Genomic DNA, 26067 nt, shown 5'->3' with positions numbered 1-26067 from the left:
AAATCTGACCAATAAATGAAACAAAATGAGTTTGTAGATTGTGCATTTGGCTGACAAGCTAAGGCTAGCCATAGAGGGATCCTTTTTTTCGTTCAGCTAGCAGGCTGAATGAAAAAAAAAGAATGACTTCTTCAGCCACACAATTGTGAATGATGGAGGAATTCTCTTTGTTGAGACATTGTATTCCAACAGTGGGGACTCAGAATACACTGATCAGTAGCTGCTGCTGATGATTGAGAAAAATTTTGCAACAAGCCTGATCGACTTCTGTTGAGCAGGAGCAGCCGCACATCAATAAAAATTCAGACAATTCCCACTGAACTGGCTGAATTCTGATCCATCTATGGCTAGCTTAACTTTACTTTAGTTTACTTTCTAGGGGATATAGTGGTCCCATATTGTCTCTCTTACCAAGAATCAACTGAGCTATTATTACTTGTGTCCACTCATGCTACATGCTCCTACTAAAACCCATAGACAACAGCCCTGATGTTATGATTCAGTGACATGGTGTTCTACCACAAACTCCTCCAGTCGGAGCAGAGGGGGCAGCAATCTTCTAAGAAAGAGAGGAACCTCATGAAAAGGAATTTTCATAAAGGAACTGCAAACACATGTAAGGGGGATGAATCACTTCAGAACTATTGTTGCGTCCCCATAAAGGGACATTTACTTTTTCCTCCTGTTCCAGAGGCATGAGAACATCAAAACTTTACCAGCTGTCATCTAAACATGGTAACAACAGTAACATTTTCCTTGAGGAAATAGTCAATATGATAAATGATGAGGATAAATCTCATCAAAGGGGACACAGACAGCAATAAAGTCTAAGGTAAAAATGCTGGGCTACAGTTCTGCTTTAAAGCGAAAACTGCTGTGCTTTTTAGTTGATCACGTTAATGAACGGCTTGTACCTCCAAGCCAAGGTTTTTCATTTTCTCTCAGGTAGAATATGACAAGTGGAACATTAGACCTAAAGTAATAATTATTACTGATGATTCATTCACAGGTTTAAAAAAGAATGTCAGTGATTCATGTAATATGCAGCAACCATGATACATACTTGAACGCAATAACGTTGGGGTGCTTTAATTTTCTTAGGTGTTTAATGTCAGTTTCTTTCTGCTCTCTCACTTTCTTGATGGCCACTTCTTCTCCTCGGAATTTCCCCAGGAAAACGGCTCCTTGTGCCCCACTACCCAGCCACTGCAGCTCCGAAATCTCTTCAAATGGGACCTCCCAAGTATCTGAGGGTGAAAAGAACCATATTAGGGAACAAATAATGATAACTATAACATAAATGTAACAAGGTCTTTTAGGCATTTTTACAACCAAAATATGTCAGTTCTAGGCTTCTGCATTTAAGATCTTTTGTCCAATATAGAGAATGGTGTTCTAGAGTGTGGTTAGACAGATGACATATTTTATTAAGTGGATTTGAAGCCTAATTTTCTTTAAAAAGTAGCGCATACTCTAATTATATGGCAATAAGTCTGTGATGGTGATCTGCGATTTTTATCATGACTGCGACATTGCAGCGGACACATCGGGCACCTTTGACACATTTTTGGGACCAGTGACATTTATACAGTGACCAGTGCTATAAAAATGCCCTGATTACTGTGTAAATGACACTGGAAGGCAAAGGGTTAAATACAAGGGGGCGATTAAGGGGTTAAGTGTGTCCTAGGGAGTGATTCTAACTGTGGGGGGGTGGGCTCATTACAACGTGACAGAGATCACTGCTCCCAATGACAGGGAGCAGTAGATCCCTGTCATATTGCTAGGTAGAACAGGGAAATGTGTCACGATCATGGGTCCCCGATGGACATCGAGTCCGTGGGACCTCTCACGGAGCACATGGCCGCATTTAAAGGGGATGTACAGGTACGCCCATTTGTGCAGCTGTGCCATTGTGCACTGGTCGGCAATCGGTTAAATTAACTTCCACTTTTTACTCTCATGTACGGTAGTTAGAAATACAACTCTTTTTGTCAGACGTTTTGACATAATTCAAATTATGATTTTAATTCTACGATGCACAATACAAGCAAGTTTACTGGATAGTGACAAAAAGTTTGAGAGACTTCAGCCTAATGTGGATCATGCTTACATGATAAGAGTGATTATTTGAATGCTTAAGACAACATTATTACAAGAAATGTCTATGGATTAGCCATGCCCCCATATAGCCTGATGTTTTTTTGAAGAGAGCCATAATATGAGTTGAGATGGAAGGCTTAATAATGAGCTAAACTGAGTCAACTCTGGTGATCCTGTGTGGATTTTATTAACATTGGCCATAATCTCTAATATTAGTGCCATGTATGCGGTCACGTAACTACAAACCATCCAGCTCATCCCTCTTCCACTGTGGCTGGTGGGCACCTACTTTTGGCTGACTGATGTTAGGCTGGGAGACTGCGAGGGGCTGCTTCATGCTTGGCACTGTTTCTCCTGTATGGCAATGCATGAGCATCCGAGGAAGCATCCAATGTATCATGCCATGATGCTTGCCTAATGAGATGGAAAATTTATCAGGCCCAGTCTCTCAAAATTATTTGCTGAACAAAGAATTGGGAGGATCAATGGACAATTTCTCAGTAAAAACAAGGGATTATCCTAGCATAATATGAATTTTTCCTAATTGTTCTGAGCCATGTACAGAGCATGGTATTTGTAGTACCTATGTTTAATATTTTACTTAACAGTGACACAATTCACGTATCATTTTGTAGTCCCTCTTGCCCAAAGGTTCTTGGACCACCACATATGGCATCTAATCTTTGGAAATGATCAAATGCATACAGTTCTGTCCTCTAGTTTGTTCACACACTACTTGGATAATGTAGATATCTTGTAAGATAAAAAAAATCTGTAATTTTATGAGAACTACTGACTGTCTTCACTGATGTTTGGGCAATTTTATTCATCCATAATAAGGACCCCATTTCTGTCTGCTGTCTTTTACAGCTGTAGCAGTATTTGAACTTTAGCTGTATTATTTATGCAGGGTGGCTTACATCAAACCCTATGAGTACATTAGAGCGATACTTTCACCACGTGTATTACTCATACAGAATTCACGCTGTCAATGTCTTCAGAGATGTCTTCATTCAAAGCTGATCTATCAGAATATTTTACGAAGAGACAAACCCCTCTACATTTTTTCTAACCTTCCTAACTAAACTGTAGCTTTCTAAATTCATTATTCAGTCATTCCTGTCATCAAGCCAGGATTCTGTTATAACTACTACATCATAATCTTGGTCAATTATGAGCAACTGCAGTTCATTAACTTTGTTTGGAATGCTTTTTTTTTATTTGCTGCCTTGCACTTTATATTTTTACCACCACATTTTATCTTTTCGGAGAACAAGTAGCCTTAATCACCTCCTTACTGGCATTGCTATCTCCACTGCCATATCCCTGCTTTCTCCCAGATCTTAGTTCAGAGAGACCATATCACCAGACTATTCATTTCAACAACAATCTCTCCCATTACATTATAGTTGTGATTTATGATATTTATGCTTCCCTTGTATAGACATCCAAAAATCTGAAGACTACTGTTGGGCGCCACCATCTTCGATGTGAAGTCAGCAGCCCCAGAAGACTCAGCGGATTTACTTAAAGTGAAACATTAGTCAGGAAATTAACCACTTTGCATCCAGGCCAATTCTGACATTTCTCTCCTACATGTAAAATTCCAAATTTTTGCGCAGCAATTTTTCGAACACGTTTTTATCAGAAAAAAAATGTTTCATGCTTAAAAAAAAACAAAAAAAAGTAAAGTTAGCCCAATTTTTTTGCATATTGTGAAAGAGGAGGATACGCCGAGTAAATAGATACCCCAACATGTCACGCTTCAAAATTGCACGCGCTCGTGGAATGGCGCCAAACTTTGTATTTAAAAATCCCCATAGGTGACGCTTTACATTTTTTTACTGGTTACATATTTTGGGTTACAGAGGAGGTCTAGGGTTCGCGGCGATACCTCACATGTGTGGTTTGAACACAGTTTTCATATGTGGGCGGGACTTACGTATGCGTTCGCTTCTGTGTGCGAGCTCACGGGGACAGGGGCGCTTTAAATTTATTTTATTTTTTATTGTCAATTTTATTTTTATTTTTTTAGTTTTACACTTAAAAAAAAAAAATAAAAAATTGATGACTTTTATTCCTATTACAAGGAATGTAAACATCCCTTGTAATAGGAATATGGCACGATCGGACATATTTACAGTGAGATATGGGGTCAATAAGACCCCATATCTCACCTCCAGGCTGGGAAGAGTAAAAAAAAAAAAAAAAAAAATCCTGGCTTCCTAGCCAGATCGGCGCCGTTAATTTGATTACAGAGGCCGGGCATGATGTCATAACATCGCGCCCGGCCTTCGAACGACCATAGAGACTCCGGGGACGATCTGGTCCGCCGGAAATCTCTATGCTAACTTGCTGGGGCCGGCGGATCCTGTGACCGACTCACCGATGGAAACGGTGAGTCGGTACAAGCACCGGAGAGCGGCGGGAGGGGGGGGGGTGTCCCCTCCCGCCACCCGTAAAAACGATCAAGCGGCGGAACAGCCGCTATGATCGTTCTTATGGTGCAGGGAATCGCCAGCTGAAAGCGGCAATATCTGAATGATGTCTGTGGCCTCAGGCATCATTTAGATATAACCACTGAAAGCCCATGACGTCAATAGACGCAGTATGGGCGCCAAGTGGTTAAAGGGGATGTAAAGGCAGAAGGTTTTTTATCTTAATGCATTCTATGCATTAAGATAAAAAAAAACTTGTGTGCGTAGCAGCCACCCTAGCACCCTCCTAATTACTTACCTGAGCCTCTCTCCAGCAATGTCTACCAATGTATAAGCCATCCAGGACACTCCTCCCGATTGGTTGACTGACTTTGACAGCCGTGGGAGCCAATCAGGGGAGAGAGGAGGCGGGGCCGTGGCTGGCTCTGTGTCTGAATGGACACACGGAGCTGTGACTTGGCTCCAGTGCCCCCATAGGAAGCTGCCAACTGTGGGGGCACTCGATAGGAGGGAGGGGCCATAAACGGCAAAGAGGGACTAGAGAAGAGGAGGATCCAGGCTGCTCTGTGCAAAACCAACTGCACAGAGGAGGCAAGTATAACATGTTTGTTATTTAAAAAAAAAAAGACTTTACAATCACTTTAAGATAAAAAACATGATGTCCCCTGTCGCCCCTCCTTTTCGCTCTGTCACTGGAACCGTTTCTCTGCACAGTCCGATTAAATCAGGACATTATGGGAGTACAGATAGACGACACCCAGCATAAAATCTCAGCTTATGCCGATGATATGTTATTTTCTCTTACAAACCCTCTGATTATGCTCCCAATTTGATGAGGGAGTTTGAGAGGTATGGCCTGCTTTCCAACCTTCGCATCAACTTCATCAAGTCGCAGGCAATGGGGATAATTTTCCTAAAATATCAATTGCGCAACCTAAGAAAATTTTTCAGTTTAAATGGACCAACAAAAGTTAATATATAACTAGACAGATGGAATACTGCCATCCATTCTTGGTTCGGGCATTGCAATATTATTAAAAAAAAGCATCCTCCCCAAATTTCTCTACCTTCTACAGGCACTGCCGGTTTGCATCCCGTCTAGCTATTTTAAACAGAGCCACAAGTAATTTTTTTACTTAATTTGGGCTCACAAGCATCCTTGGCTGCAACGTAACCAATTAATGCTCCCTAAGAGACATGGGGGACTGGCAGTACCGGATATATGCAAGTACTACCAAACTATACATTTGAGAAGAGTAATTGACTGAAATAGACACATAGCCTTTGAATTATTGGTGCAAATTGAACATGCTCAAATCGCCTGTGCCTTTGAGCAGAGCCCCTTGGTGTTTTGCCTCCTTCCCTAGGGAGGTTACCATCCACCCTCTAATAGGCAACACTGCCAAACTTTGTTCGGACCTGCTCTCCTCCATTGGCATACCACCGAAGACCGCCCCCCCCCCCCCCCCCGTACCCGATACTGGGGAATCCTCTTTTTTCACCGGGGCTTGGTGAATCAGCCTTTCGGCCTCAATTCAGACACAGAACCAAGCTTAGGCCCCGTCCCTCTCTTTCCTCATTTTCTGACTGAGTTTGACAGCAGCGGGAGCCAATGGCACTGTTGCTGTGTCTCAGCTTATCAGGAGAGGGAGGAACGACCAAGCCATTTGTGGACGTCGCTGAATAGAGATGGGGCTCAGGTAATTATTAGGGGGGCTGAGGGGGGCTGCTGCACACAGAAGGTTTTTATATATATATATATATATATATATATATATATATATATATATATATATCTATCTTTTTATTTCTTTTTTTTCAATATTTTATTTAGTCATAGGACACAGTCAAGGACATATGGCAGGGCATTCCAGAAAAAAAGAAGCACAACACAACATTAAAATTAAACATCGCAAATTAGAACCCAGTATTGGATAGCCATGCAGACTGTCTCTCCTGTTCTGCAAAATTAATAATTACTTAAATAATAATTAATTAATATTATTAATGCTAGAGACATTGTGTTAACTCCTAGTATAAGGTAAAACAAACCATACAGTGCCTTGCGAAAGTATTCGGCCCCCTTGAACTTTTCAACCTTTTGCCACATTTCAGGCTTCAAACATAAAGATATAAAATTTACATTTTTTGTGAAGAATCACCAACAAGTGGGACACAATTGTGAAGTGGAACGAAATCTATTGGATATTTTAAACTTTTTTAGCAAATAAAAAACTGAAAAGCGGTACGTGCAAAATTATTCGGCCCCTTTACTTTCAGTGCAGCAAACTCAATCCAGAAGTTCAGCAAGAATCTCTGAATGATCCAATGTTGTCCTAAATGACTGATGGTGATAAATAGAATCCACCTGTGTGTAATCAAGTCTCTGTATAAATGCACCTGCTCTGTGATAGTCTCAGGGTTCTGTTGAAAGCGCAGAGAGCATCATGAAGACCAAGGAACACACCAGGCAGGTCCGTAATACTGTTGTGGAGAAGTTTAAAGCCGGATTTGGATACAAAAAGATTTCCCAAGCTTTAAACATCCCAAGGAGCACTGTGCAAGCAATCATTTTGAAATGGAAGGAGTATCAGACCACTGCAAATCTACCAAGACCTGGCCATCCCTCTAAACTTTCAGCTCAGACAAGGAGAAGACTGATCAGAGATGCAGCCAAGAGGCCCATGATCACTCTGGATGAACTGCAGAGAACTACAGCTGAGATGGGAGAGTCTGTCCATAGGACAACAATCAGTCGTACACTGCACAAATCTGGCCTTTATGGAAGAGTGGCAAGAAGAAAGCCATTTCTCTAAGATATCCATAAAAAGTATCGTCTAAAGTTTGCCACAAGCCACCTGGGAGACACACCAAACATGTGGAAGAAGGTGCTCTGGTCAGATGAAACCAAAATCGAACTTTTTGCCCACAATGCAAAACGATATGTTTGGCGTAAAAGCAACACAGCTCATCACCCTCAACACACCATCCCCACTGTCAAACATGGTGGTGGCAGCATCATGGTTTGGGCCTGCTTTTCTTCAGCAGGGACAGGGAAGATGGTTAAAATTGAGGGGAAGATGGATGCAGCCAAATACAAGACCATTCTGGATGAAAACCTGTTGGAGTCTGCAAAAGACCTGAAACTGGGACGGAGATTTATCTTCCAACAAGACAATGATCCCAAACATACAGCAAAATCTACAAAGGAATGGTTCACAAATAAACGTATCCAGGTGTTAGAATGGCCAAGTCAAAGTCCAGACCTGAATCCAATCGAGAATCTGTGGAAAGAGCTGAAAACTGCTGTTCACAAACGCTCTCCATCCAACCTCACTGAGCTCGAGCTGTTTTGCAAGGAAGAATGGGCAAGAATTTCAGTCTCTCGATGTGCAAAACTGATAGAGACATACCCCAAGCGACTTGCAGCTGTAATTGCAGCAAAAGGTGGCTCTACAAAGTATTAACGCAAGGGGGCCGAATAATTTTGCACGCCCCACTTTTCATTTTTTTATTAGTTAAAAAAGTTTCAAAAATCCAATAGATTTCGTTCCACTTCACAATTGTGTCCCACTTGTTGGTGATTCTTCACAAAAAATAAAATTTTTATATCTTTATGTTTGAAGCCTGAAATGTGGCAAAAGGTTGAAAAGTTTAAGGGGGATGAATACTTTCGCAAGGCACTGTATATACTGCCCCAGTTATAGTCCCAGACCAGTCCTAATCAATTTTATAACTATATATTAAGGAAAGATTTTGGACCCCAGGAGCCCGGATCCAAGGAACCAAGAAAGAAAGAGAGGGTGGAACAAGAAAGAAAAGAGCAGAGGGAGAAAGAGTGGTAAGAAGGTGGGAAGGTGAGAGGGGAAGGGGGGTAGGGGAAGGGTATACGGAGGTGAACCCCGTGTGAGCTCGCTGAACGCGGACTAAGTTTTAGTTATTTGGGTTACTGTCAAGGAGGGTTCTTCCCTCCTCTGAGACCAAAAAGACATTCCAGAGTGACCAGGTCATGGATTAGCGTTCCTGCTGGTGTCGTGCAGAGAGGGCCAATTCTTCCATTTTGCTGATCTCTTTTACTTTACGTAGCCACATCCCTACTGTCGGGGGTAGTGGCGATTTGCACGCCAGAGGGATACATGCCTTTGCGACATCTAGGTGACAGATAATAGATTCCTTATATACCTTTTCTGTTATGTGGGACGCATTGGAGGAGAAAAATAGCTGGATCCTCCGGTATTGTACAATCTGTAAAAATTTGAAGAATGCCTCTCACCTCTGTCCAGAAGTGCTTTAATTTGGGACAGTTCCAAAAAATGTGCAGAATGGTGCCACTATCTCACTGGCATCTCCAACACTGATCAGAGGAGTCAGGGAAGATTCTCTTCAGTCTCACTGGCGACGTTCCCGCTCCCATTCCCTTACGCAGTTCCGCAGGCGTGATTAATAGATCATAATTGGTTGATAGCACATGGGGCATTGCTCCCGTTTCTGAGCAATATTCCTCAAAGGTGGTAAGAAGCCTGGTAAACAATCCCGGAGTCGGGAGTGTACTAAAAAATTAGTGATTTGAAGAGCAAAATCTTAATCTAAACATGCCCAGATTGTTGGCCATGCCTTTATATAGTGGGATTCTTGTATACAGTCTACGAGAAGAAGAGGATCTGGGCTGCTCTGTGCAAGTCCACTACACAGAGAAGGGAAGTATAACATGTTTGTTATTTTAATAGAGTTTAATTGAGTTTCCACATTGGAGAAGCAATCTCCTTGGTGGACACCAGTGCGGGCCCCCTCCCGAGTCCTGCATCTGTGTCCATTCACACAGAATGCAGGACTTGGAGCGTGCCCCTCGGCGCAGCATCACTGGATTTGATTGACAGCAGTGGGAGCCATCGTCTGCGCTATCAATCTATCCAATCATGACACGAGACACCAGGTAGAGCTGGTAGAGCTGGGGTCAGGTAAGTAATACAGGGGTTCGGGAGGAGGGGGGGGGGCTGCAGAACCACAGATGGTTTTTCACCTTAATGCATTAAGGTGAAAAACCATGAGGGTTTGCAACCCCCTTAATGTAGAATGAATGTTCCTTGCTAAAGAACGTTTTTTTAATCAAGTTGTTATGGGTAATGTTCCACTTTAAGAGACAAGTGTTTTCCCCTTTGCTTTTCCCCTGGCTGCTACATAAAGGGTTTTGTAGGAAAGGGGAAGAGAAGTCAGCAGAGACCGTAATAAACACTATGAGAAAAGATTTGGGTTTGGATTTGTAAGGAAGTAGGGGGCTGTGCTCACAGGCTTATCTAGTGAAAATGGCGCCTATGGCAAGCACTGAAACTGCGCTCTGTTAAAACAAAAAGCAAAAAAAGCTAAAAAAAACGAGTCAAGCTCTTTAATCGTTCACTTAACAAATTATGGATTGGCACTAAAGTGCCCAAGTGCCAAGTGGGTCAGTCCGCCCCTGCTCATTAAACAGTCTACATTCGGTGAAAGTTCATGTACTGCAAAGTTTGAACTTTCACTGAATGTAGACTGTTTAATGAGCTTGTTGCACAAATCACTTATGATATTACACTTTATGATATCTATTTATTTACTCCATATTGAGCACTATATTTGATTGGCTGCTTCTGCCTGGCACACACACACAATCGCACATGATGATGACTTAAAACAAATCATCATCATGTGCGATTGTGCGTGTGTGTCAGGCCCAAGCAGAAGCAAGCAGCAAATCAAAAATAGTGCTCAATATGGAGTCAAAAAATATGTATAGCTATAGATATGATAAATAAGGTGTAATAAAGTGATTGGTGCAGTGCAACAGCAGGTACTACTTTTAAGTAGACTGCAGATGCGACAACAGGAGATGACCAGAGACTGAGGATGCAACTACAGGAGATGACCAGAGACTGCAAATGCGACTACAGATGACCAGACTGAGGATGCAACTACAGGAGATTACCAGACTGCAGATGCGACTACAGGAGATGACCAGAGACTGCAACTGCAACTACAGGAGATGACCAGAGACTGCAAATGCGACTACAGGAAATAACCAGAGACTGCAAATGCGACTACAGGAGATGACCAGACTGCGGATGTGACTAGAGGAGATGACCAGACTGCGGATGCAACTACAGGAAATGATCAAGTAGCCATTTTTTTTAAATTCTAACTTTCAATGCACAACTACACAGGGGGGTAAACAACATTGTCAGGGAGGGTTTAGTGTAACAGTGAGTCTACAGGCAGTGTGTATTGGCAGAAAGACCTACCTGGCCAGCCGGGCTCATCTCCCGCTCTCAGAGGTCCGGGGGCCGGGCTCTCAGAAGTCCAGGAGAGGCAATCTCAGCGCTCCCACTCAGCTCTGAGCACATAGACTACATGGGGCGGGCAGGGTCAGAGCTTCAGTGGACCTCCCGGCCCTGCCCCCTCCTTGCTGACAGAGCCTCCCTCAGCCTAAGCTGAGCCCAACAGCCCGGATCGGGTAGTGGCTATCTGACAGAACACAAGTGCCGTGCTCCAGCAGGCCGGCTGGGGCGCCAGGGGCTTTATTAGTCTGTGAGGTGGCTGCGGGAGGATGGGTGAGTTTTTTTGGTACCTTACATACGCCACTGGCTGTGCTGGGAAAACTGATTCTTCCTGAAAAAAATATATTTAAATTTCCATCTGTCCTGCCCCTGATTCTTCCTGCAAAAAAAGTTTTAAAAATGCACATTTTTTTGGGAGCAGTGATTTTAATAGCATCATCAAGATTGAGGAGGAATATGATAGTCAACATAGGCAGTCCTCAAGGGTTTCTGGGTACTGAAAGCCATCCCTTGAAGACTGGTGCTGAGTGTTATCCTCTACATCTATGCTGACACAATCCTCCTCCTCCTCTTCTTCCTGTGTGTTTGGCAGGGCCGTAGGAGTGCTATCTGGATAAAGGGGGCCTTGAGAGAAAAGGACACAGGTAAGGCTGCATTGGTGGAAATGGTGAGACTGCATTGGGGGACACGGTTGAGGCTGCATTGGTGGATATGGGTGAGGCTGCATTGGTGGACAAGGGTGAGGCTGCATTGGTGGACACAGGTGAGGCTGCATTGATGGATACGGTGAGACTGCATTGATTAGCATGGATAAAGTTGCTTAATTCTGCATAAAACATTTATATATATATATATATATATATATATATATATATATATATATATATATATATATATATATATATATATACACATACACACTTCCTTTACTGTCTCTGAATATAGAGTAAACACTAAATATAAAGTCTATGCTAAATGCAAAGTATATATATATACACACACACACACACACACACACACACTAGACTCACTGTGTGTGTGTGTGTATATATATATATATATATATATATATATATATATATATATATATATATATATATATATATATATATATATATATAAATCTCAAATACACTGCCAATAACTGAATAACCTACCTGCTTAAATCTAACTCAAGCTATCTCTCCAAGCCAACAACCCTACATATGGCCGCTCTTTAAGCAGCCTTATATAGTGTGAGGCGTGAACTTAATCCCCCTGAGCCATGATTGGCCAAAGGCATCCTGTCCTTGGCCAATTATGGCTCTCTCAGCAGAGTGTGCTGTGATTGGCCAAAGCATGCAGGTCAGGTGCATGCTTTGGCAAATCATCATACAGCAATGCACTGTGATCTCGCAGTGCATTATGGGGGGCGTTCCGTGGCGCTCAAATTTTCCGCAAACACTCCATAATGTTTGCTGTTCGGCGAACGGGGGTGAACACTTAATGTTCAAGTCAAACTTATCTTGGACCCGAACATCGAGCTCATCCCTAGTGACAGGGTCTCTTCAAAATATCCAAGGAAAACAGGTGTATAGGCGCTGCAACCTTTCCACATAAAAGCTCCGCTGCCCGTTGCTCAGACCTTGAGGCTGCTGACACCTCCAACATTTCAGAATAAAGGAAAGTGATGGTCAGCACTCAGGATGACATCCAAAATAGTATTTCTTTATTAAATGCATGTACAAAGCTATAAAACAGCCTACACGTTTCGGAAGTTAGTCCTTAGTCATGACTCTTCAAAATATCCTCCAACACGCAGCACGGGAGCGGCGATCAGCGCCAAATTCAAAAAGGTAAAAACACACAAAACACACACAGTACTGTAATCTTACAGATTACAGTACTGTATAAAAAAAATGACACACCCCCTTTGTCCCTAGTGGTCTGTCCAGTGCCCTGCATGCACTTTTATATTATAAATACAGTTTTTTCTGCCTGGAATTTGGAGATTGTCCATAGCAACCAAAAACTGTCCCTTTATGTCAAAAGTGATTTTAGACCAACTAGAAAACAGCGATAATAAATTATAATCACTTGCAGAATTGAGCGATAGCGTTTTGTGGGGAAATTCGTCATCAAACACTAAATCTAATGACAGCGACAATTCTGCAAATGAGCAAATTTCAGTGTTTTTGGATTTGATTACATTATTGAATAATTTTTATTAATATTTATTATATTATAAATGTTATCATACCCGAGATGTCTGCTAGACTCTGGTTTGAACAGATTTAAGTGAGTTATTCCTAAGAATTGCAGGCCTACAATATAAAACGCCAAATTTCCATGCAAAATAATTGTACCGCTTTCAGTACCTAAAATCAGAACTAATTATACCGCCAGGGAGGCTAGAAGAGAAGCTATAGTAAAATTAGAAATAAGAATTCATGCCTGAACCAGTTCCTCAGATACCCAATTATAATGAGTATACTGTGTATACTCACATATATAAATAGTGCAGACAATCGCTTTCTGAATAAAATTACAAAAAGAGCATCCATCATCCATCTAAAGTAGCAGATTATATATTATCAGGTTATAAGAAATAAATGATTGTTGTATATAGAAAAGATGTATTATTTCTAGGTCAGGAGCCGACAAGGGGTCTCCAAATCCATTTCTGAAATCACACGATTGTCAGATATATATTATGTTCTATTTTCTTCTATATATTATGTTTGATTTTTTTTTTTTGCAGTCGCTAGCCAAAAGCAAACTGACTCTAATGGATTACTGCTGTTTGAATCCCAACATATAATGTGTAGCTCTAGTCATTCAGCCTCCAGGCTAAACAAGAGAAATCTAATAGTCTCCTCCATCCACGCTGGATCTCCACTGCCGGCGGTTGTATTCAAGCGACTGCAACACCCACAGTTGCTTGAATACCGATTGGATGCAGTCACTGCTTGGCCAACAATTTTCTACCCAGTTCCTTTGATTTTGCAATTCAAGTAAGTCGAGCCGGGTGGTGCCAACAGGGTCACCCATGGTTTCAATTTCAGATGATTGAGCAGGAATTGGACAAAATTTAAGTCGTTTGGCTAATTTAAAGCTAAATATTTTACAGATAAGGTCACCTGTCTTCAAGATGGAGCTGGCTTGGGACAACTCATACTTACAGTATTTCTACAGCTAACTCTGGCCAAAAGATGGTTCAAATTTCAGTCGATTCCTGCTGAATCTGTTGAAATTCAAGCTGTGGGTAGTCCTGTCAGCATCCCTCCACTGGACAAAAGTACAGTGGGTTTGATTAACTAAAACTGGAGAGTGCAAAATCAGGTGCAGTTCTGCATAGAAACCAATCCGCTTTCAGGTTTGTTGTCAAATTTAATTGAACAAGCCGACTGCACCAGATTTTGCACTCCCAAGTGTTAGTAAATTGTCAAAGGTGGTGGTACACTAATTTTCAGCCAACCATCAAATGCAGGCACTGTCCCGGTATTCAGCAGCCGCTAGAGCAGGCAGCAACCGTGAGTCCTCTATCCACGCTGTAAACTGGATGGAGGATCCTTTCTGGTTTTTCTCGCTCAGCCTGGGGGGCCTGAACAAGAGAAACTTACATGTGTATTGCCAGCTTTACATTAGGGATTTGAAATGGAATAGTTTACGAAGCAAACAGCAATTGGAGATAAGGCAGTTCTTAGTAATATACCGTAATTTGCTTTACTTGTCAGTGATAAGATTAAATTTAATAATACGAGTAAAAATCCTTCTGTATTTAGCCATTTTTATTAGTTATCTGCAGTGTCCAGGCAAGGTGGCATGTTGAGAGCTCCTGACTCCATGTGGCTAATATAGTTTATATGTACACACCAATAGTTGTATCAATTAGGACATGAAAATCAATATCTATATTAACTTCAGTACGTTTTGCTACACCAAAATGTTGATTTGCTACACCATAACTTTTTTTTTCATTTTGGAGAGAGGCATCGATTGCTGTCAGCAGGGCTGGTGCAAGGATATTTGACACCCTAGATCTGTGATGGCGAACCTTGGCACCCCAGATGCTTTGGAACTACATTTCCCATGATGCTCAACTATCTTGCAGTGCTTGAGCATCATGGCAAATGTAGTTCCAAAACATCTGGGGTGCCAAGGTTCGCCATCACTGCCCTAGACGAAACCTCATTTTGCAGCTTTGCCCTTGACTTCACCCCCTTTACCCTGCCCACGTGATCTACCTGACCCCTACACTGGCCTACCTACACTGACCTACCTGACCCCTACACTAACCTACCTGACCCCTACACTGATCTACTTAATTCCTAATACAGTGTCAGCGTTCTTCACTCACTGGGAATCTACATGCATCTGATGACCTTGCCCCAGAGTGCCCACTACTCTAATCTGATTAGGCTATAGCATTTGCCTCCGCTGTACAGGACAGGCCAGGAGGCAGAGCGGCCTCCAAGAATGGTGGTGACACACCGGAGGGCGGGGTCAGGGGGTCATGTAACTCAGTATAGGAATTACGTATGGGCAGGGGCAGAGAGGGAGAGACAGGTCATGGATCATAGAGGCGGGAGCACGTAGGGGATGTGTGCTTCTGTTCTGTTCCTGACACAGCCCTCCTTTACTGCACTGCACCTTTGACACTACTTACTTACGGACGGGGTGGCTGATGCCCGAGTTAGTTACATGCTGCAGACAGAGGCATCCCCTGCATACAGTCACCACTGCACCAAAAACCTACATATCGCTGAGACTAGGTGGCAGCCTAGTTTGCCTAGTGGTAGCACCGGCCCTGGCTGTCAGTACCCCAGATAGGGAGATTCATCCTATCTGTTATATTTATCATTATTACTGAAAGTGAAAGTAAAAGAAAATCACAAATTTTTGGTTATCTCCAGAACAGTAATAGAGGGGAAATGGGGGCAGTTCTGGTGACAAGATTCACTTACAGGGATTTCCTTACTTACTGTTTTGGTTATGAGACATGAAGTGAAGTCTCACCAATGGGACATAGATGGCAAAAAAAAAATGGCAGGTGTTATAACTCTTCCTTGCTCTATCCAAATGTAACTTAAAGCGGAGGTGCAGCTACCATTCATTTTTTTTTTATATAAGGCATTCTAAAACTCTCCCTATCACAAAGTAATACTCACTGTTTGGGTGTAATATACCAGCCTCTGTCTTTTTTCATAGGTAAGAAGAAGTTATAAAATCCGATGCTGGCTGTTTCAATTTTGCTTGTGGGCATGTGAAGCCCACAAGCATTGATTTCCTGGGTGCGGTGAATGCTGTCCTCCCGGCATTCACCGGTCGTTCCTATGCATGCTCGGTGTTTACGGCGACTTCGCAGGACGGTGGTCTGCACTGACTCTTGGGAAGCCTGACACCTAGCTCCCAGGAGAAAGTGCGGCACAGGGGAAATGCTATAGACACGCCTACTCCAGCGGGAGTGATAGACAGGAAGTATCACAACAAACTGCGATTATAAGGTAATTACAGCACAAAAAAATGATTATACATTTTTGTGGAACTCCGCTTTAAGGAAGAATTCCAGGATCTTGCTATCTTTGCATTTCCAGATCCCTCACCCCAGGCTCTACTAGATCGCTGACAAAGTGGTCATGAAAACTGCTCACTTTTCATGTAATAGAGGATTTTCTGCCCCAGTGAAGCCATCAAAATCCTCTGTGCTACTTCTGAGTCCCAGGAGGAGGACTTTCTGTTTGTCTACAATGGGAACATGGGAAACCACAAATCACATGGAATAAAGCCTAAATTCAAAAAAATGTACCCTCATTCTCTCCAGCATTAAAGACCGAGGAAAGAAACAGACTACATACACTATATTACCAAAAGTATTAGGACACCTGCCTTTACAGGCACATGAACTTTAATGGCACCCCAGTCTTATTCCATAAGGTCCAATATTGAGTTGGCCCGCCCTTTGCAGCTATAACAGCTTTATCTCTTTTGGGAAGGCTGTCCACAAAGTGTGTGTATGGGAATGTTTAACCATTCTTCCAGAAGTGTATTTGTGAGGTCAGGCTGTGATGTTGGAGAGAAGGCCTGGCTCGTAGTCTGCGCAAAGGTGTTCTATCGGGTTGAGGTCAGGAGTCTGTGCAGGCCAGTCAGGTTCCTCCACCCCAAACATCCATGTCTTTATGGACCTTGCTTTGTGCATTGGTTTGCAGTAATGTTGCAACAGAAATGGGCTATCCTTAAACTGTTCCCACAAAGTTGGGAGCATGAAATCGTCCAAAATGTATTGGTATGCTGACGTCTAAGAGCTCCTTTTACTGGAACTAAGTGGCTGAGCCCAACTTTGAAAAATTACACCACACCATAATTCCTACTCCACCAAATGATTTGGGCCAGTGATGGTGATGGTTGTGAGCAGGTCATGAACGCGTGACAGAGTCGCCCACATACTCTCCTCTGGAACCTACCTGGATCAGGTTGGATTAAGGTCTAGGTCACAGGTCTCACACATTCCACAGCCCTCACTATACACCACTGTATCCGCACATATGGTATGTCAGAAACATGGAGTGCCCTGTACACCCACTCACCATACTTCTGGTCTCCTGTTGCAGCGACACTCTTCTAGCTGGGGAGACTACTTGCTTCAAGGCAGACATCTTCATGTGGTTACAGGATAGAGCCCTCACTTCTCTATCCTCCACCACCCCCTAGCCCGACCAGGTCTGCACCATGTTGGTTCACCAGAATTTTAGTTCTCCATGTGTGTTCCTCAAGAAATGCATAGTCTAGCATTGGCTTAACAAGGCACTATCCCACTTCACGACAGCATGGGTTACGAAGGATCCACTCCAGACACTTGAAGAAGCCATATACTCAGTCTAGCTCAATTTTATTGAGGTAGTTCACATAACAGTCAAATAATGAATTTTTTACAGGTCAGCAATGAGCACATTATGAAATATTTACCTAGAAACTAAGCCCTCCAGCAGCGTGCTGTCACCGCTACAGAGGATTCCATCTTCCCCCGGTCTTCCTTCCGGTTTAGTGTGCTGCTTAAATGGGCGAGCCGCAATGTCGTCACTCCTGCATATGCGCATGGGAGTCACAGCTGCGGCACAGGGCTCTGAAGGAACAGCATGAGTATGCCGTTCCTTCAGAGCGCATGGACCGGTGACATCACCAGCTGCTGCTTACTACTAGAATATCTCTTAAGCGGTGAACGTTTCGGAAATATTAATTTAACCTACCTGGAAGCTTTATCATAAGCTTACCTGTAGGTTAAAATACAAATGGAGAGTAGTTTACTACCACTTTAACCTCTGCCTACATAGTGATGGTAGTGACTAGACTATATTTGACATTGAGTACACTTTAGGCCTCATGCACAATGGGCATCAAAAACGCTGCTATTGAGGGCGTCTGACTTTTTTTTGCCTTTAAATGCCCTTCCAGGTTAGCGTATTTTTCCTTGCACATATAGGCATTTACAGACAGGAAAAAAAACTATGGCTGCCATTCAGGAGAGGAGCGTTTCATTAGAAAACCAAACGCGCCTACGCGCTAGGCATGTTTTGCGCATGAGAGTTCATTAATTTCAGTGGCCAGAGTAAATTAATATTCTGTCTAATGGAATGAATGAACGCCCAAACGCTTGATGTGCCTAAATACATTATCAAAATGCAGCTCTGGGCGCATTTTTTATGCTACTATTCTCCCACCAGTGTTGCGGGATCTGACATATGCTATTTTTAAGGAAAACAAACTCTCTTTCTATATACAAATTATATACAAACTGCTCCTACAATACTGACTGCAAGCAGAAAGGCATTGACAGTAACAGATATTATCAGCTTTGTGTTCTCCTAGACCCTGCTCCCACCTTTCAACCCCAGCCTTGCCCTCCACATGACTATGTGACATGGTCACAGGCTGACACACAGGCTCCTCGCTCAATAGCAGACAATAAGAACTATAATCGGTGTCCTGCTGCTGCAGACAATAGTCAGTGAAAGAGGAGGGGGTCAGCCATCTGCTCTGCAGGATCCAGCAAGACACACAAACTGAACTGCATCTCTCCAACAAGAGAAAATACAACAGTGTGTGGTACAATAATGCCATGGGCCTTCTTCACAAGATAATATGTGTCCCAAGACTGGACTGCTGTTTTATTTTTGTACACAAACACATGATATGTATGAAAATGCTATAATATAACTATTATGCTAATGAAATAGAAAGGACCTTCACAAAATATTGATCACAGCCATATTAAAATGAATCATGTGCGTAGCACGGTTAGGATTGGGCAGTAATACTTCTATTAGTGTCATTTCATCAGCTCAGTTACTGGTTGAATGCGAGAGAGGGCTAGGATTATACAGGTCCTTCTCAAAAAATTAGCATATTGTGATAAAGTTCATTATTTTCTGTAATGTACTGATAAACATTAGACTTTCATATATTTTAGATTCATTACACACAACTGAAGTAGTTCAAGCCTTTTCTTGTTTTAATATTGATGATTTTGGCATACAGCTCATGAAAACCCAAAATTCCTATCTCAAAAAATTAGCATATCATGAAAAGGTTCTCTAAACAAGCTATTAACCTAATCATCTGAATCAACTAATTAACTCTAAACACCTGCAAAAGATTCCTGAGGCTTTTAAAAACTCCCAGCCTGGTTCATTACTCAAAACCGCAATCATGGGTAAGACTGCCGACCTGACTGCTGTCCAGAAGGCCATCATTGACACCCTCAAGCAAGAGGGTAAGACACAGAAAGAGATTTCTGAACGAATAGGCTGTTCCCAGAGTGCTGTATCAAGGCACCTCAGTGGGAAGTCTGTGGGAAGGAAAAAGTGTGGCAGAAAACGCTGCACAACGAGAAGAGGTGACCGGACCCTGAAGAAGATTGTGGAGAAGGACTGATTCCAGACCTTGGAGGACCTGCGGAAGCAGTGGACTGAGTCTGGAGTAGAAACATCCAGAGCCACCGTGAACAGGCGTGTGCAGGAAATGGGCTACAGGTGCCGCATTCCCCAGGTCAAGCCACTTTTGAACCAGAAACAGCGGCAGAAGCGCCTGACCTGGGCTACAGAGAAGCAGCACTGGACTGTTGCTCAGTGGTCCAAAGTACTTTTTTCGGATGAAAGCAAATTTTGCATGTCATTCGGAAATCAAGGTGCCAGAGTCTGGAGGAAGACTGGGGAGAGGGAAATGCCAAAATGCCTGAGGTCCAGTGTCAAGTACCCACAGTCAGTGATGGTCTGGGGTGCCATGTCAGCTGCTGGTGTTGGTCCTCTGTGTTTTATCAAGGGCAGGGTCAATGCAGCTAGCTATCAGGAGATTTTGGAGCACTTCATGCTTCCATCTGCTGAAAAGCTTTATGGAGATGAAGATTTCATTTTTCAGCACGACCTGGCACCTGCTCACAGTGCCAAAACCACTGGTAAATGGTTTACTGACCATGGTATTACTGTGCTCAATTGGCCTGCCAACTCTCCTGACCTGAACCCCATAGAGAATCTGTGGGATATTGGGAAGAGAAAGTTGAGAGACGCAAGAGCCAACACTCTGGATGAGCTTAAGGCCGCTATTGAAGCATCCTGGGCCTCCATAACACCTCAGCAGTGCCACAGGCTGGTTGCCTCCATGCCACGCCGCATTGAAGCAGTCATTTCTGCAAAAGGATCCCGACCAAGTATTGAGTGCATAACTGAACATAATTATTTGAAGGTTGACTTTTTTTGTATTAAAAACTTTTCTTTTATTGGTCGGATGAAATATGCTAATTTTTTGAGATAGGATTTTTGGGTTTTCAGGAGCTGTATGCCAAAATCATCAATATTAAAACAAGAAAAGGCTTGAACTACTTCAGTTGTGTGTAATGAATCTAAAATATATGAAAGTCTAATGTTTATCAGTACATTACAGAAAATAATGAACTTTATCACAATATGCTAATTTTTTGAGAAGGACCTGTATAATAAAATTCATTTAATTTACAGTGGACCTGAACTCAAACAGCGATTTGCTTTGTTAGGGAAACATCTAGAAATGGTACAGTGGCTCTAAACGCAGAAGGTTTTTTTTTACCTAAATGCATTCTCCCCTAGCCCCCTCTAAAGACTTATCTGAGACTGAACTCGATCCAGCACTGTGTCTGAGAGCAGTGGCTCTCCCTCTCCTTACAGGGCACAGAGGCAGGAGTGGGAGCCATTGGTTTCTGTTGCTGTCAACCAAATCCTGTGACAAGGGAGTTTGGGGGGTGTGGGCGAACTGTGCTGTCTGTGTCTATGGACACAGGCAGAGTAGCTCGGGATCGAGCCTGCGCAAATGCCCCCATAGGAAGCGGCCTCCTATGGTGGCACTCGCTGAACAGGGGGAGCTAGGAGTGCTTACGGTGGAACCCCAGAAGGGGAGGTTCAGGGCTCTCCCTCTCCTTACAGGGCACAGAGGCAGGAGTGGGAGCCATTGGTTTCTGTTGCTGTCAACCAAATCCTGTGACAAGGGAGTTTGGGGGGTGTGGGCGAACTGTGCTGTCTGTGTCTATGGACACAGGCAGAGTAGCTCGGAATCGAGCCTGCGCAAATGCCCCCATAGGAAGCGGCCTCCTATGGTGGCACTCACTGAAGAGGGGGAGCTAGGAGTGCTTACGGTGGAACCCCAGAAGGGGAGGTTCAGGGCTGCTCTGCTCTGAGCAAAACGACTGCACAAAGCCGGTAAGTATGACGTTTATTATTAAAAAAAGAAGAAAAAAAAGACAAGGTTTACCATCACTTTACCTGCAGTTTAACACTATCATGAATATTGTACCTTTTCTCTAGAATTCCTCCAAAAGAAAAAGCAGAACACTCCCTAGTATGTGAGTGTGCCTAGGTACTCCTGTGCCCACACCATCATATCTGTATACCTGCTGCATGAGGTCTAAGACGTTACTGCCTCTGACTGCTAGTCTTGGGAGTTTTGGAGTAAGATTTGGTGATGTCACTACTAAGTTGCTTGCTGTTCTCCTAGCTGGAAGGTTTAACATGAGAAAGCAAAGCCCTACTTCTAAGAAGCACTGTAAATCTGTAAAAAGGGAAAAACAGTTTTTTCTTGTTCTCTGCCTGCCACTTTTTTTTCCACAGTTCAGTTCCACCTCATATGTTAAGCATTCACTTTTAGCATTGGTTTAGGGGATTTATGTAATGAGTTTATAGGAATGTATGCAATGCAGCAGGCCAGCCTTCAACATAAATCACACAGTGTTCTGATGGAGGTTGGGCATTAGGGACATCACCAGTGCTGGAGTGGTCAAAGAACAGTATGCACAGGTTACAGATGTATTGCACTGCTGCAGCCTGTTCTGAACTATTACAAAGCAGGCAGGTTTGCATTAAATGGAAAAATTGTGTTCTTGATGTTATTTCGTTTAACAAGAGATAATGTCGGTCTAATTTTTATACTGAAGATATAATTGTAAGCATAATCAGCTTATTTATTACAGGTACTTATATAGCACCGACATTGTACAAGGCCTGGGCCAGCAGGGTGAATCAGATGAGGGCATGGAGGGTAATCAGATGTGGGCAGGGAGGGTGCTTGGTGCAGCATGGAGGCAATTACTGGAACCAATCCCCTGTATGACTCTCGTACCATACAGGACATTGGTTTTAGTAATTGCCCCCCTGCCACACTGATCACTCTCCTTGTGCACCATACATTTCCCCCTGCTGCCCAGACCCCTGTGTTACTGAGTTAAGAGGGTCATTGTATTCCAGTGAGTGCATAGTTTGGGTAGGAGCACAAGGTCATTTTGGGAGGTGTATTGTAGTTCATCACAAATCCCTTTTGGAGAAGAAACTGTGGTTTGGCAGAAGAAGCACTGAACAACTAGTGACACTTTTGATTGCAACATTTTCTGCATAAAGATATGGTTGAAGGACTTTTTTCACAATGGACACAATATGATAAATGAGTATATATATTTTAACACTGAATGGACATTTGTTTAAAAGGAAGTTCCTTTTTTTTGTTCTGATAGCATTACATACACACAACACTGTTGATTTCTGGGTAGCACAGAACCTTATTTTATTTTTGTTTTGGTTAATAACTGTCAACCCTTTAGTTAAAAGTGGATATACGGCTGTGGTGCAAGCAGCTTCCAGGAGTAGTAAAGTTACGCTATTTGAACAATTGCAGGATCTCTATAGTTTAACCAGTAAATCGATATTATTCATTCTCTGTATGGGTCCTTTTACACTGATCAGTTTTTGAGTTTAAAAAAAGCAGAAGAAAAATGCATGAAAAATTGCATCCCTTTAAATCTTATGGAACTCTTCACACCGGTCAGTTGTGTTTTGCCCTGTACACACGGTCGGACTATCCGACAGAAAATGTGCGATCGGACTGCGTTGCCGGAAATTCCAATCATGTGTGGGCTCCATAAGACTTTTTCTGTCGGAATTGCCGACACACAAAGTTTGAGATCTGGATCTAAAATTTTCAGACAACAACATCCGATCGTTTAAATTTTGATTGTGTGTAGACAATTCCGACGCACAAAGTGCCACGCATCCTCAGAATAAATTACGAGATGAAAGCTATTGGCTACTGGTCTCTTTATGGTCCCGTCGGACATGTTGTATGTCACCTCATTCTGAACGATCGGATTTTCCGACAACTTTGTGTGACCGTGTGTATGCAAGACAAGTTTGGGACAAAATCCGTCGGAAAAAATCAGATGGATTTTGTAGTCGGAATGTCCGCCCTTATGTACAAGGCATTTCAGTTGTGTTCACATGGCTCCGTTGTAAAAAAGAATAATGCATCCCTTTAAAGTGGTTGTAAACCCTTACAACCAACTTTGACCTACAGGTAAGCCTAGATTAAGGCTTACCTGTAGGTCCAAGAAATATCTCCTAAACCTACACGGTTTAGGAGATAATTGCCAAAAGACAGGCACCGATGTCTAAGGTGCATGCGCCGTAGACAGCGGCGTGCAGGCGCACTGAGCGCGCCGCGGTCACCGGCGATATGCCGCGAGTGGCGGCTCCCGTGCGCATGCACGGGAGTGACGTCATTGTGGCTTTGCCGAATGACAGCGGCGGAGCAGCGAGACCCACCTAGAAGATGGATGCTCCGGACTACAGGGAGCAGTGGTGACTTCGCTGGCTCCTGTGTGAGGTAAGTGACACATAATGGACTACTATGCGATGCATAGTAGTCCATTATGCTTTACCTTTGCAGGGAATGAAAGAGGAAGTAAACCCATCAGGGTTTACTTCCTCTTTAAATCCTATGGAACTCTTCACACCGTTCAGCTGTGTTTTTAAAAGTCATGCTTGCTGCATTTTTGGTGCATGTTAGTGCCCTTTCGCACTGATCAGTTTTTCATTTTAAAAAAAGCAGAAGATTCTGCGTTTTTGCAACAGAGCAGTGTGAAACGGCCAAAAATGCAACTGACCGGTGTTAAGAGTTCCACAGGATTTAAAAGGATGCATTTATCATGCATTTTTCTTCCAGTTCTTTTAACTGAAAAAATGATCAGAAACTGATCAGTGTGAAAGGGCCCTATGGCCACCATTAGAGAGCCAAACTAGATTTTAGGGATAGGTCCACTTTAAAGTCATTCTCACGGTGAGTATTCGTATTCAATAAACCCTTCTATCAGCACATAGTTTGTAGCCATTTATGTACACAAGAAACATTTGCTTATTACATATGCAGGATCTGTTGTCTGTTTAGTAGAGCTGCACTATGCTTTTGCTGTAGGCTACTTATGAGAGGATGCCAGACTTTTGGCAGATTCCCCATATGAATAATTTTTTGAAAGAAAGATTACTCCCAGAGCAATAATAGTTTCTGTAATGAAAAAAGGTAAATTTAAAAAAAATGACAAAATGCATGATAAAACACATGACAAATCAGAGTTCACAATTTATTCACTGCTAAATATGACCTAGTTTATATGCTTACATAATAAAGTAGGGTGACACCTTGATGTGGTGGTGTCGCTTCATAATTATCTGCAAATGTGTATAGCGATACCCCCGAAGGAGCTGCTTTTGTTTGTTCAGTCCGTTACTCTGTCTCTCAAACCCAAAGAACTGTCCCAGCCCCTCTGGCACACCTAGCAATGTGATTAATGGAATAACCCATCAATAACACACAAACTCAGTTCTGCTCTCTCAAGTTTACTTGGACCAGCGAAAGGTTTAAAGTAATATTAGTCAGCCAAGTCCTGTATAAGTAGCCAGGACTCGGTTGAAACAGTTCTCAAAACAGTCAATAATACAATGCAACAATAAGGCTACTTTCGCACTGGGGCGTTGGAGGCGTCGGCGGTAAAGTGACCCTATTTTTAGCAGCGCTTTACCATTGTTTTAGCAGCGCTATTCGGCCGCTAGCGAGACGCTTTAAAAAAAATGGTTAAAACCGCCCACAAAGCGCCGCTGCAGTGGCACTTTGCTGGTAGTTTGACGGCGCTGCCCATTGATTTTAATGGGCAGGGGCGCTTTAGGAGCAGTGTATACACCGATCCTAGAGCGCTGTAAAGATGCGGCTTGCAGGACTTTTTTTTACCGTCCTGCAAGCGCACCACTCCAGTTTGAAAGCACTCGGGCTTTCACATTGGAGTGAGAGGAGAGGCTCTTTACAGGCGCTATTTGTAGCGCTATAGCGCCTGTAGAACGTCTCAGTGTGAAAGCAGCCTAAAAGAATAACAACAACATACACAGATAAAATGGACTCCCCAAACAAGCTATTGATTGATGTAGAATACTATGGCCAAAGGGGAACCCCAGGTCTCTAGTACCTCCAATACACACACAAAGTAATACAAACACCATTGGCGTGTCCCCTTTAAAAGCAACAACAATAATGTTCTAGGAGCAAAGCTTTGCATTTGTTCTCTTCACCGGCATGTAGGAGCTCTGTGTACAAGGGTCCTTCAATGTAACAGTGTAATTAGAAGGACTGTAAAATAGCTTGTGCTGTGATATAGCACTCCTCTATGTGATCCGGATAACAGGTTTCTGTGCACAGTATTCAGGTGTGGTGTTTTATGGAAGGCAATAATATTCCTGGGCAAAGCCCCCTCACCAATCCTGTACGCATTCAGCAGTCTTACAAAGAGGGATCAACCGATTCTCCTGGCTGCAGATGTCGGAGCATCCTTCTGGAAGCATGTGGGCTCTGTTCCTCTGGGCTGGAGCTGCAGACTGTGTGGCCCTTGGTAAGACGCAATCCACTCA

The 26067-nt window shown here is 42.9% G+C and overlaps 1 protein-coding gene across 4 annotated transcripts in view; it reads right to left on the bottom strand.

Moving 5' to 3' along the window:
• The window catches only part of MAP3K13 (mitogen-activated protein kinase kinase kinase 13), a 230377-nt gene that overhangs the window by 60002 nt on the left and 144308 nt on the right, over positions 1-26067 (bottom strand). For all 4 annotated transcript variants that reach the window (XM_077448443.1, XM_077448442.1, XM_077448441.1 and 1 more), the window contains one exon: positions 1064-1247. In XM_077448443.1, the coding sequence (XP_077304569.1) occupies positions 1064-1247 (184 nt within the window). The remainder of the gene's footprint in view (positions 1-1063; positions 1248-26067) is intronic.

Source organism: Lithobates pipiens, unplaced genomic scaffold (genome assembly GCF_037356315.1).
Source record: "Lithobates pipiens isolate NorthernLeopardFrog02 unplaced genomic scaffold, aLitPip1_a1.2 Scaffold_22, whole genome shotgun sequence".
NCBI classification, from domain to species: Eukaryota; Metazoa; Chordata; class Amphibia; order Anura; family Ranidae; genus Lithobates; species Lithobates pipiens.
The sequence above is the reverse complement of the archived record's forward strand: the minus strand, read 5'-3'. Positions and strand labels throughout refer to the sequence as shown.